Source organism: Camelus dromedarius, chromosome 8, assembly GCF_036321535.1.
Source record: "Camelus dromedarius isolate mCamDro1 chromosome 8, mCamDro1.pat, whole genome shotgun sequence".
Taxonomy (NCBI): Eukaryota; Metazoa; Chordata; class Mammalia; order Artiodactyla; family Camelidae; genus Camelus; species Camelus dromedarius.
The window spans coordinates 3411670-3425535 of record NC_087443.1 but is presented as its reverse complement, the minus strand read 5'-3'; the positions used below and the strand labels follow the sequence as shown (position 1 = coordinate 3425535).

Here is a 13866-nt window from a genome sequence, read left to right as displayed (position 1 = left end):
TTCTTTAATTTCCACCAAACAGGCATGCACTCTGCCACTGAGCTATATACCCTGCCCCCTCTAAGGGCCATATTTTAAAGACCCAGTAGGTTTTCCTTGCACTCTGCCCAAATGAAAGGACTTTCACAATAATCAGTAACTCACTGTCCTCCAGCCCCCCTGCCCACTTAATTAACCTGGTGCATGTTACCACAGACAGCCTGCCTCAGGCCAGCCCCGGGTTCCCTCCCTCCCTCCCTCCAGGATGCAGGCCCAGCTTGGTGAGACTGGGGGGGGGGGGGGGGCGCGGCCCTACCGCCCGGCTAAGTCCCGAGGGAATGCAGTGGTGGTCTCTCCCCTGAGGCTGTATACTTGGACTTAATTACCATATTGCGTCACAAAATGTTTCTCTATGATTTTTTTACAAATACAGTTTGATTCTATTGGGTAGCAATTTAATAATCACAAGTTTTCCTGGGAGACTATTTCAAATTAAAAATAAGAAATCTCTGTAGCCAGTTTACCAAGGACTTCTATAACCAGCCTAACCACCAGTTAAGAATAAAAGTAACATTTGCTACAAAGTTTCTGTTGGTTCATTATTAGGGTAATGAAATAAAATTAAAACCCATAACCCATTTACCTTAAGTGCAAGAGAAGAAGAGTGGCTGTGATGTAAGCCCTCAACACCTTCCTTCTCAGGGATTAGGGTCTGACCTGAGGCCTGTGTTCCCACTTTAGTTATCTGGATACTTTGTTTAGGTACAGTCAGTATAAGGTTTCATTTTTCTTGAGACTCACTTTAATTTAGTCTCATCCCAAGTAATTCTTAACATAACTGAAGTGTTAAATTACATACTTCTGACATATATTAAAATGATACATAATCACTAAAATTCTGAATGTTCACCATAAATCTAATTTTTCACACAGGGACCAGGGATCGAGCCCAGGACCTCAAGCATGCTAAGCACATGCTCTACCCCTGAGCGTACCCCCTCCCTGTTCACCCCAAGTCTGAGCTCCTCTCAGACCGTCAGCGCATTGCATGGTGACTAACCTGCCTACACCTTCAGTGCCTCAGGTACTGTGACGGCGTGAGTAAATGGAAAAAGTGTCCATGCTTCACATGCACCATCCATTAAAAAGTCCTGAAACCCAATACGGGGACTCACGACACTTTTATTACCAGTAAGTGGAAAAAAAACCCAGAACTTAAGGTTGTTACTTCTGTTTTTTCTTAGTTTGTCCATGTTTCCTCTGTCCTTTCTTTTTCTTCTTAATGAGAACAGCCTTTTCTCCAATAAACAAACTTTTAGAATGTTGAACATTGTTTGAAGCAAAATTAAGTCCCTGCTCAGGTTTACTGATGTTCTTCGAAGTAGGATTTGAATTTTGTTTTAACTTTCCTTTATGAACGGAACGCATGACTCTGAGTTTCCTTCCCATCAGTTCAGAATTATTTAATTTCAGAGCAAGATGAACAGCATCTGTATTCTGAAGCAAAAAAAATTATATACACCAGTTAAATTTTTTTCCACCAGAAACTTATCTGCAAAGAAACCAGTAAAACGGACTTTTACGGATCAGAACTTTCAGGCTTGCACGTAGATACCCCCCCCCCCCCGCATTTCCACAGCCAAGGAGTCCAGTCCCAAGTGTCCTCAGAGCTCTGCCTGTGGTGTAATCCAGCCCCCGGGAAGCACTCCGGCTGCCTTGTCGAAGGATCAGGAAAGGCACAGTCCAGGAGGCTTCATTCTCTCAGCTCAGACTCAGGTCGAACTAACGAGATGCATCCTGTGCAGTCTCTCCCCCTCACAAGGCTCTCAAGCTCTTCCTGCAAAAGCCCCGCCGCAGGAGGCGCCCGAGAGCAGGAAACTAGTCCCTGAGCCATCGGACAAGACGCCCTGTAGGGGTCCAAGGCTCCCGTTCTTTTACTCCGATGCAGAGCCAGGTGCTAACCTGAATGTTCACAGGACTGCGGTTACAGGGCTTTACGGACTTCCCGGCAGCAGGACAGGGAAGGCAGCGGGGAACTGCGCTGCAGGAATGACCGAAGCACCGGGCGCCACCTGGTAACAGGGGCCACGTGTCTTGACCTGGTTAGTAAGAACCCACTGGGGAGCCTTCCTGAAGAGGGAGTCCAGAAATGGAGGAAAAGGACATAACCACTCCAGTTTCACTATTACAGGGGAAAAGAGACTCGGGCACTCCTCTACCCGAGTGAACAACTCCTTCCCCATCTTACAGAAGGTGGGGGTTCAGAGATTCCATGCCTCTCCTATCCAGTCTGTGGAACATTACTGAATAGTATTAACGTGGACAAAGAACGCAAACGTTTTCTGGCCCCACGCAATCGCAGGAACAGTACTCTCTCACGGTGGTTATGAATCTGGTTTTCTTAAGCCGGAATCTCTGAGCGGGTGGGCCAGCCTCTCCCAGCACACGTCAAAGGGCAGTGACGACACGAGCCTCCGTACCTCGAAGAGCACGTAGCCAAACCCTCTGCCGGCTCCCGTGACCTGGTCTCTCACAACCCTCACCGCCACGACGCTGCCACAGTCCAGAAAGTGCTTCTCCACTGCGGATTCTTCAATTTCTAAAAACAAATTCAAACGAAGTGGGAGCAAAGATGTGGGACCGCCTTAGAAAAGCTGGGGATGTTCAGTCACAGCAGGTTAAGCACAGCCTCACGACGCTGGTCAAGCTACACTCCACGCGTTTTAAAGTTAATCTTAAGGCAAAACAGGAAGTTACGACTCAGCTGTTCCACGTTACCTCGGCGATGAACAGGCACTTCACCTGTTTAAACCAACTTACTGTACGGCAGATTTCCCACGAATACAGATCTCTTGTCCCTCTGAAACACAGAAGGGGTCGTCATCACTCACTGGGACGGAGAAGGGACGCAGCCCAGAGCCCACCCTTCCCTCTCCCCGCGTGGTGTGTGACGGGTCCCCCCCTCCTGACTGCTGTCCCCCCGGCTGGAGTGAGGGGGACCTTGGGGTGGGGGAGGGATCCTGTTCACAGCTGCCACTGACAGGCAGCAGCGGCCAGAAAGGGGCGCTCTGCTGGGGCGGGGGCTGCTTCTGCGAAGGGCCAGCCCTGCGGGCCACGTGGGCTCCGCCCTCCAACAGCAACCGTAGCGCCGCCCCTCCCGACACCCCACCCACCAGTGACGGCACCAAGCTCTGCCCCAGACCAGTTAGGTTCCAGTCCCCACCATTCATCCTGCTCAGTACGTTTCTGCCTGGGTGACAACTCATCTTGCCAGACTCACACCCGTTCTCCTGGAAGCCCTCGGCCCCTTCCTGCAGCAGCCCCCTGAGATGGGTGCCCTGTTCCGAGCTGACAAAGCGGCCTGTAAGTTTATGACCGCGGTTCTCATCAAACAGGGCGTGGTCAGCCCGCCTGCTCACCTCCACCCGCACCCGGGAGGGCCTCACACTGTCGGTGCGTGACTTCCCGCCAGGCGCGGGGGAGCCCTCACACTCCCTCCGGCCTGCCCCCCGCGGTCGCCTGGAAGCGCACGCTGGCCGAAGTCCCTGGGCCACTCAGGCACCCACGCTGTGACCACAGAGGGAAAGGCTGTCCCCGCCGCTTCCCCACGTGCCCTGCGGGCCCCACGCCCTCCAAGCCCCAGCTCAGAACACGCTTCCCTCCACACGGCTCCGGTTAAGTTGCTCACACAACTCAAGCAGGACTTACAGATGAGCTCTCCGATGCAAGATCCACTCTAATCCGAAATCCATCTGCAATTTGGGCCCCATTTCTGTTACAAATATGAAGGGAAAATGGGTGTTAAAAATGGGCACCGAATTCCTGGGGTATTCGCTCTGAAGGGAAACCAAAGAACCAAACGGGTATCACAGACTCAGATACGCTAATTCCGTTCGAACATCAGAGAGAGAAACGTTACCTTTCCAGTGCTCTTGTAGCCGCGCTCTCATCCTTGAACACAACATAAGCATTAATGTTTTTCTGATCAGGGTGAACTTTACGTCTGCCCCCCAAAAAAAAAAAAAAAAAACAAAACATAAATGTATTAATCTCAAAATCACTATAATACGTAACTATTGTTTATTTTCCACTGTCAGTCAACACATGAGAATTCCTGGGGCAAGTTTCGTCTCTTTTAATAAACATTTAGTAATAACTCAAAAAATAACACACAACGTGTACAGACACTGGCTGAAACATGCCGCCCACGCCTCTTACCAGCCATCGCTGGGGGGAGCAGGGACCGTCAGCCCAGCTGCAGCTCCGCATCTCACACACGCGGAGATGCGAGGGACCACCTCAGGGCTCCTTTTTACCGTCAAGTAAAAACCACACTCACACGGGCACACACACACACACGCAGAGCTTAGACCACTATGAACAGGGCAACGGCCCAGACTCCTCCTCCGCGGCCCTTCCGTCCGCCTGCTGCCTGTCCTCGCCTTCAGAGGCGACCGCCACCCCCACTTTTACAGGAACCGCTTTCTGCATGTCTATGTGGTTTTAGCGCGCAAGTCTCTACTCCTAGACCTACTTTGGTCTTGTCCATTCTTCAACTTGAAAAGCCTTCTGAATCCTGTTTAATCTAGAGAATTTTCCCTTTATCTCTCTTTTTTTACTGAAGTACAGTCGATGTACAGTGTGTTAGTTTCTGCAGGAGGACAGCACAGGGAGCCAGTTACGCACGTGTCTTCTTCTTCATACCCTTTCTCACTGCAGGTTATTCCAGATGTGGCTGCGGTTCCCTGTGCTGTACAGTAGGACGTTGCTGTTTATCTCTTTACACACAGTAGTTTTTATCTGCGAATCTCAAACTCCTAATCTACCCCTTCCCCACCCTCTTCCCCTTTGGTAACCATAGTTTGTTTCCTATGACTGCGTCTCTTTTTGATTGTAAGTTCATTGGTGTCCTTCTTTTTTAGATCTCACGTATAAGTGACATCCTAATACTGCTCTTCCTGTTTTACCTCACTTGGTATTACCATCTCCAGGTCCATCCAGACGGCACTACTTCATTCGATTTCTCTCTCTGTCTGACTGTCTGACCATAGAATTTCTCTGGAAAAACCTGGCCAGCCAGCAGCAACCAGACAACATCTCTGATTTTAAGATGCATCTTTATTTTTAAAACATTAAAGGATGGGGAAATGTGCACCTTGGAACTGATGAAATATGGCACTTGATTTATAATAGAATATTTAGGTGCAAAACTTTCTGAATTCTCTTTAAACACTATGTCTGATTAAACGTCGCTGAAATTTCTCACGGCACATTTTCTAGTAAGTTATCTTGCAGTTCTTTCCATGACTCTACAATTTACATTTAGGCTTAAAGACACACATCCGACAAATGGATATGCTATTACAGACATAAGAAAATAATGCTGCATGATGTTTTACCCGAATATAAAAAGCTATACAGTTAAGAAATGATCTCAATTTTAACCAAAATGGAAGAGAGTTTAAGACTCCTCCCTTTCTCAAATTATAAACTTACGTTATTGCTGCCAACTTTTTGGACAAAGTGCCCTCTGCTGGAATCTTTTAAGAGAAAAAAAAAATTAAAGAAAATTCAATATTTGAAATGTTTCAAATCAGTTGTATTTTCATTAATTGAATTCTAAATCTCTAATTCTGATGTGATTAAAAACATTATAAGGAAATACTGAATCAGAAACAACTGTCCTAATGGTGTATGAACGGGACCTGGTGGCTGAGAACAAAAATTTCCAATGATTTAAAAAAAAAATTCCAATAATACCACCGTATTCAGATCATCAGGCAGCGGCCTTGCAGCCAGGTGGAAGGGACACACTGCGCCCTCAGACCGCGTCAGATGGCTTGAGCTCTGGCCATGAGGGGGCAATGATAGCGAGGACACACATGAAAAGGGTTAAGGAAAACTGTTTCATGAAACAAGCGTGGAAAGAAGCGACACTTCTAAATTAACATTTCATTGTCTTGCTATAGGATTTTAAATGTCTAACTAAATTCATAAATAATATAAGAAGACATTACTTCATCCATATCTTTTAAGTTTATATATGCCAGTTGGCAATAAATAAATAAATAAATAAAACCCCTCAGTGTCTGAACTGGACAAATACGGGAAGCTCCCCCTTCACGTTCAGGGTCACTTTATTCCCAGCCAGAGGCCGCACCTCAGGGTGAAGAGGGCAGGCAGGAGACTACGGAGAAGGGGGAAGCTCACGTCAACAGCTCTGACTGTCAGCAAAACGCAAGCACAGCCAGGCCTTGAGAAACAGAGGCAAGAAGGCAGAGTCTCCAAGTCCACGGTCCAGGCACGTCTATGGACACCAGGCTCATTTTGGCAGTTATTACTGATCTCCTTCGGAGAACTTACTTCTTTCTTAGTCATCTGATAGTTTATATAGTAAAACTAAGAAATCGTTAACTATTTCATCTCAGTCTGTCCTGCTCAAACTAACACAGAGTCAAACTCTCAAAAAACAGAAAAAAGCACAAGATGTGAGAAACACTCACACGAGTGATCAACATGTGAACGCCAGTCATCAAAACAGGCCTGTGGGGCACCTTCTAGGAGCCCTCAAGGATCTCTGTCCTGTTACTGGAGATACGAGTGAGTATAACATAAGGCACTAAAGTAAAGAATTTAGAGGAAAAAATGCCACTCAGTGGGATAAAGAATAAAAGGCCTGAATAAGTGACATTTTAACTGCCCAGTGAAAAATACATATTATCTTCACCGGCAAAATGGGACTTGGAAGGATTCCTAGACTACGTATCTTGGAATAGTCTAGGAATCCTTCTGAGTAGTTGGACTACTACTCAGCCACGAAAAAGGACATCTTGCCACCTGTGACTACACGTATGGACGTTGAGGGTACTGTGCTAAGTGAAATGAGTCAGACGGAGGCTGTATTATGTCACTTAAGTGTGGGATTTAAAACACAAAACAAAACTAAGAAAACAAAACTCACAGACACAGGGAACAGTGGGTATGGGGACAGCTGGTAACTAGATTGTGTGACCACTTTGCAGCGTGTGCAAAGATGGCACTGTTACACTGAATATTACCTAAAACTAACATGCCATGTACCAGTTTTACCTCCATAAGAAAACACAGCTGAACCGAGGGAAAGGACAAGGGAGAGAAAGCCCACACAGACGGCGGGCCAGGAGGGCCGCCCGGGCTGCAGGCCAGTCCTGTGTGGAGGACACAGGGCCTCAGGGCCACCTGTGCAGGCCATCAGGCTAAGAACTGAGGACACTGACTGTGGGAAGAACACAAAGCTTTCAGTCAATTCCACGCATATTTGAGGCACACAGTGTGCAGGAGTCGTGACCCCAGACGGAGCAAGGCACACAGGCATCTGTAATCACAGCCTCTGGTCCACTGGGGCAGAGGAACAATGTGACGGTGACAGCGCAGCATCCCCAGGACCAGAACAGAGCACTGGGTGGAGGGCACGTGGCAGGGCCCCTGCGCCACCAGCGACCCCACAGCAGGAAGAGTCGGGGCAGTGCCCCACGGGGAAGGCAGGCCAGGCCAGGGCGCGTGCACAACGTTCACGGGAAGGGGGAAGAGTTACGGGAAGTGGGGAGAGTTTCGGGCAGGAGTTCCAGGCAGACTAAGGACTAAGGCAGAGCTGGCTAATTCAGGGAGACAGGGAGCAGGGACCATAATGGGCCTCTGCGACCGTCCTGGCGAGAGGGAGTGAAAACGTAGGCGGAGCCAGGGAAAAGAAAGGAGGGGCCTGTCGTGGGAAGGAATCGCAGCTGGGAACAGGCAGGATGACCCACAGCAGGTGGGGGGGCTAAGCCCAGAGGGGCCACTAAACATGGGAGGTCAGCAGGGGACAGACGGGGGTGAGCACAGACGTGCTGGAAAGGGGGTGCTGGCCAGACAGCCAGCTGGATGTGCCAGGCAAGGATCTGACCTGAGGAAACGAGACTCAAAAGGACAAACAAAATATATGTGACAACAGTGAGACAGAAACACGATGACAGAAATCACTGAGATGGCACTGAAGCCTCAAGAAATGTCTGCTTTTAGAGGAGTGGGCAGCTGTGCCCCCTGGGGACATTTGGCGACACCTGGAGATACTTCTGGTTGGTACAACTGGAACGGGGAGGCTCCCACCAGCACCTGGTGGGCAAAGGCCGGGGGCACCCCGAAGCAGCCCCCACCGCGCACAGGGCGCCTCCAACAACGAAGGGTCAGCCGGCACGAAGCGTCAACGGGACCGCGGCTGAGGAACCCCATGTCAGAGAGCCTCCCTGAGAGAGGGCGGCTCGAAACAAGGAAGAAACACTTCCTCTATTCCAGCGCATAGTCATTACAGGAGAGGCAGACGAGTGACGCTTATTCATGCTCCAGGGACGTGGCTGTAACTGTCCACAGACTGCTCCGTAGGTGAAATCGGGTACCTTTACTTCTACACAGGTTTAACATTAAATTGATTAAAAAATACTTCATCATTCTATGTCAGAGTGTAAGTGCTGCTTTGCAGTCACACGAACCCCCCCAGATGAACGTGTGATTCCAGAGATGCTGCTCAGGAAGCATCAACGTTTCCACCTCGTCACCGGACACAGCGACAGGAGCTGCCCGCCCGCCCTCCCTCCAGAATACACTGCTGGCCTCCGCAAGGATTCGAAAGCTCGTGAGCTCATTAGGTTATTCAACAAAGTCCAAGAGGCAGCAACAGACACTAAGCGTGACCCTTCTTTTGGGGCAGATTTGAGCCTGCTGATGCCAAAGGTTTAAGTCAGGGGCTCCCTCATCTCACTAACACCAACACATTAACAAAGCTGGCTTAAGTGCAGTACGTTTTAAGAGTATGCAGTCTTAAGAAGGGGAAACATACCAGAGAGCGAAATCGTACAGATTCTATTTGTCCATACTCTTTAAAAAATGACTTCAGCTTCTAAAAATTAAAAGAAAAAAAAAGTATATACACTTTAGTCCACTTTCTGTTGGAAGACAAAGAAGTTTTACTGAAACTTATATAAAAAGACAACACAATTCAAGTTCATGTTAATATCCACAGGAACACAACATTTTGTCTTTCAATCTTTTATAATCTTTACTGCACGTAAACTAAGATTATATATTCCATAAATTTTGACATTGGCGTATTTTAACCACAAATGGGTTTTAAGGATGCTTATGTCACTATGAGAAATTCTCAACTTTCTGGAATTAAGACCATCAGATTGAAGGAAAATCTGAGAGTGAATTTTAAACATTATTCATATGCCTGGCTCAGGCTGTGAAGAGTGTGTATGTTTCACAGCTTGGACAATCATTTCTGTAAGCAATTCTAATTCAAAAATAATTTATTAAATGTGTAAAGTACCACAAACATGCCCGCCCCTTGAGCCATTACAATCTAACAGGAAGACAAATAACCAAAACTGTGCCACAAAGTAAAGTGGGTTCTGTTCTACCAGATCATCACAAATCAAATGCTAGGAGGCAAAAGGGGAAAAGGGAAAAACCGGGAGCTAAGTTGGAATTTAAATTGTTCTTCAAAGTGGGGAGGGTGCAGCTCAGTGGTAGAGGGTGTGCTCAGCATGCACCAGGTCCTGGGTTCAGTCCCCAGTCCCTCCAATCAACCAATCAACCTAATTTACACACCCCTCCCCCAAATAAATAAATTGTTCTTCAAAAGATGAGCTGGATTTTGACCCAAGGGACTACCAACAGGGTGACTGTCACATGAACACAAAGAAAGTCAAGGGCGTGTTTTGGTTTCATGAACCCCACATAATGGAAGAAACCCGGGGCGTATTCATTCACCTACACAACAAATATTCATCAGGTCTCCCCTCCACACTGGCACGGTTTCAAGTGCTAGGGATGGAGCGGTCAACAGAGGGGGTAACTGCCCCGCACACACGGAGCTTCCGTCCTAAAGGCATAAATATATAACAGAAGATAAGGCTGGAAGGAAAGACCAGGTGGGAGGCCACCGCAATAGTTCAAGTGAGACCTGCAAAGCCTGAGGGAGGGCAGGGACTTCGGGCGTGGAAAGGCGGGCCCTGGGGTCAACCTGCAGAATGATTCATGTCATCACAAATGAAGTTACACATTAAAGATTACTGACTGTGTGCTTATTCAATAAAGTCACAGTGAAACAAAACGATGAATTGATAATTTCTCTGAGTGTGTACAGCATACAGACCACACACTCACCTTCTTGTTACAGGTGACAGGCAAATTCCCCACAAACACAGTTCTCTCATTCTTTAATCTCTCTTCTTCTTGGTTGCTTTGAATTTTCTTTCTCTGATTCACAACTGTCTCATCTACATCATCAAGTTCTTTTTTACCTGCTACTTTAACACCAGGCTGAGATTTCTTCCTTTTCTGCCCTTGTTTCTGGTGAATTTCTTCTTCCAAATCAGCACATTCTAAAGCATTTTCTCTTTTTAAGTCAAAAAAATAAAGAGAGTCATAGAAATCAGGTCTAGTATTTGACACAGCAGGGCGATTAGAAATATTTCCCCCCACTTCTGGCTTTCCTAAATATAAACTTACCAGTCACAGATACATCTACATTTAAACAGCATTATCAGAAAGTGACCAGCGCGGGGGTGGTACAGCTCTGTGGCAGAGGCGTGCCTTACCATGCACGAGGTCCTGGGTTCAATCCCCAGTACCTCCGTTTAAAAAAGAAAGAAAGAAAAAGTGACTGGTATCTTTAGGAAACTCAAGAATTAGAGGAAGTTTAGGTCAATTTCTGAAGGTATGTTAAAACTGCCAGGTAACAGGAGAGCAACAAAAGGTCACTTAAACAAAATTAGTTCATTTAGAGCTCTCAGGGGTTTAGTTTCCACTAAATTTCCCTCTTGCTCTAGACTTCGGGCATTACTGCAGCGCTCCCTTGGGTCTGTGAAGGTTAACATGCCGGCAGAACAGTATCTCTGTAAGAGCCGTCTGGGCAACGGGAGAAGCCAGCTTTCCTCCTTACAGTGGCTCTGCAATAGTTAAAGGACTGCCTGTCAAAAGTAAACTCCGAAATGCCAAACACTGTAAAGGACTGGTGCACAGGTCCAAAAAGAGCACTGGACCAGGATGCTAAGGAGAGAGCGGGGAGAACGGGCAGGAGGAGTCATAAAAATGGTTTATTCATTCAACAGGTATTTTACTGGGATTCTGTGCAGTTCTAGCCTCTGGGGTACACAGCTAAAGACACGATTAAAGGCCTTTCAGTAGGCTAGTCTCTGAAGAGCCAGGCAAAATTCACAACGAAATGGTCACACTTAGAACAGGTGGTGTAGAAACACAGAAGAAACAAGGAAGGGTCTGGGGGGAGAGACAGTGTACAGCACAGAGATCCCAGCAAAGGCCGACCACGAGCACCACCGCCAGACCATGGGCTCCACCGGACAGAGGGTCTGCGGCTCGTCTTGTGCCCGCTGTGGTGTATACAGTACTAGCAGGGGTGACAGGAAGCAGGACACCGTTGTAAGACAGGAGCTAAGTCAAGAGGGATGGTGCCTGTAACGCAGAAGGGCTTATATTTTATCCCACAGAAGATGGGGAGCCCTGGAAGACTTCAGACAGTGCCCAGAAGAGATCACCTGGGCAGCAGAGCAGAAGATAATTACGAAAGGGACAAGGCAGGATAAGGGAGATCGATAAAGAGACAAGGTGAACCGCAGGGATCTCAGAAGACAACAGACCAGCCAGAGCAAGGGAGCAGGTGGAAAGGGAAGTGGCTGAAGAGATAATTAAAAGATAGCATCATCGGAGCCTGACAACTGATTAGCTATGCAGGGAAAAGACAGAGCGTTAGACCGCTCCCAAGTCACGGGCAGCTGGAGACTGACGGCACCCCTCAGCAGAGGAAGACGTGTGATGAGGACAGTGAGCCCCGCTGGGAGCATTCGGAAGCTGAGGTGGACGTGGACAGACAGGTGCAGGTGCACAGATATATACACACATCGGATGGCATAATCCCTGAGGAGGCAGGAAAAGAGGTTTGTATTACAGATAAATAGCACAGATGACTGAAATCATCTTCGACAAGGAGGAAGACACCCTTCTCTGAAAGGGGAAGAAGTTAAGGATGTGCACAGCTATTTGGATCTCAATTCAAATATACTGTTTAAGAAAAAACTGTTAAGCTAATGGTGGAAATCTGGTATCTGCATCAGTTTAAAAAAACCACACTCATCTTTTACATACATGCTGAAATATTTATAGGTGAAACATAAGTCTTAGGTCTGCTTCCAAATAATGAGGGAGATATGAACGGGGTAAAGATGAAACAAGACTGGACAAGTACTGAAAAAGAATATATGGGATAGGGCATGTGTTTAGCATCTGTGGGGTCATGGGTTCAATCCCCAGTACCGCCATTAAAATAAATAAGTAAATAAACAAACAAGCAAACAGAATATATACACATATATATACATATGTATAGATGTATAACTGAATCACTATGCTGTACACTAGAAACTAACACAACATTGTAAATCAACTATACTTCAAAAAAAGAAATTAAAAAAAGTTTGGCCAAGTATTAAAACCTGTTGCTGCTGGGTACGAAGGTTTCCTTACCCTTTTCAACTTTTCCACAATGAAAGTGTTTAAACTATGAAGTGAGGCAAAAATTAAAATGAATATTGCAGTTGTAAGAATCTCACATTTCTTTACCATCTAATTTCTTTAACATTAATTAAGAGAGAATTTTACCAACCTGTCTGCCAACTTTTTGTCTGCATCAGAAAATTTCTTCTTCACCTTCATTTTTTTTGCAGGTTCTTGCATAAGTGGTCTTTGAATTTGGGATGGACTTTCTTCCTCCTCATCCCGTTTCCTTTTTTTGGCGGTTTCCTTTTAAAAGTTTTAGGTTACGTTTGAGACCTCATCCTTTTTACTAACTTAGTGTCCGCTCTAAGTTAGCACACTGTCCCTCTCAGTGGCAGGCCCAGCAATGAAAGGTTACTTAAAAGTAATTCCACCTGCCCCACTTTAGAAAGCTGGCCCCGCCAGATGATGGCCGGCTGTCAAGCTGCTCTAATGGGCCGTTCGGAGTAGAACCCGGCGACTTACTTTGGGCGCAGGCACGTACACGGGTTGAAGCTCGGGCTCCCAGGAGCCGAAGAGGGCAGCCAGCCGGCCCGCGCTGCCCCCGGAGGGCCGCTCGCCGCGGGACAGGCTGTCGGCGACTTGTCCAACCAGATAGCCTCCTGCCGGCTTCCCACCGACGCAGCCGTCAGCGTCCTCTCTAGACACGAACCCAGACACTCAGCGACGCCACGCCACGCCCCCGCCGCGTCCCCGTGCTCTCAGACGCCCTCCCCTGCCCGGGCAGACGAGCCACGCGCCCCTCACCTGTCCCGGGCACTCTGCGACTTCCTCCTGTTCTTCCCTTCCAGCGCCATGCTCGGCCAAGGCTTCCGCACCTCCGCCCCAAGGGAGCCCGCACTTCCGGGTTCCGGCCACTCCGCGCTCGGAGCCACGCCCCTTCCGCCCAGGAGTCTCTGCGGCCGTGCTGGGGGCGGAGACAGAGACATTCGGCAGGCTGGGGGCGGAACCTGCGGGTGGAGGAGGTGGAGACAACGGGGGGAGGGGGCAGAGACAATGGGCGGAGACAATGGGCGGAGCCTGGTTTCTGGACCAATTTTGAACCTTGCTCAGTAGGAGAAAAAACTTAGTCTGGGGAGGGAAGGAAGTCTTCCGAGAGGGGCTGAGGCCCGAAGCATGAATCAGAGTCAGCCGAAGTGAAATAAGTCAAACAGAAAAAGACACGTACCTTATGATTTCTCTTATATGTGGAATCTAAACAAACAAAAAAATAAGCTCATAGATACAGAGAACAGATTGGTAGTTGCCATACGGGGTGGGGGTTGGAAAAAATGGATTGAAAGGAATATAAAGGTAAGG

At 47.8% G+C, this 13866-nt stretch overlaps 1 protein-coding gene across 4 annotated transcripts; it reads right to left on the bottom strand.

Annotated features, from left to right (window-relative positions):
• Nucleotides 1-1141: 1141 nt before the first annotated feature.
• On the bottom strand, nucleotides 1142-13467 carry RBM34 (RNA binding motif protein 34). Of its 4 annotated transcripts, none has more exons than XM_031460831.2 (11): nucleotides 13315-13467; nucleotides 13033-13207; nucleotides 12677-12813; nucleotides 10162-10393; nucleotides 8831-8890; nucleotides 5476-5519; nucleotides 3899-3982; nucleotides 3688-3751; nucleotides 2800-2839; nucleotides 2460-2578; nucleotides 1142-1476 (listed from the first exon to the last, which is right to left on the bottom strand). In XM_031460831.2, exons 1-11 carry the CDS (start codon nucleotides 13362-13364, stop codon nucleotides 1204-1206), a joined length of 1278 nt encoding a protein of 425 aa, XP_031316691.1. In that variant the 5' UTR covers nucleotides 13365-13467; the 3' UTR covers nucleotides 1142-1203. The 4 variants fall into 4 exon arrangements, 2 of the variants coding, with proteins under 2 accessions (XP_031316691.1, XP_064343922.1); XR_010381809.1 differs by having other exon boundaries at nucleotides 1336-1476; nucleotides 3899-3930; XR_010381810.1 differs by lacking the exon at nucleotides 1142-1476 and adding an exon at nucleotides 1493-2051 and having other exon boundaries at nucleotides 3899-3930.
• Nucleotides 13468-13866: the final 399 nt, after the last annotated feature.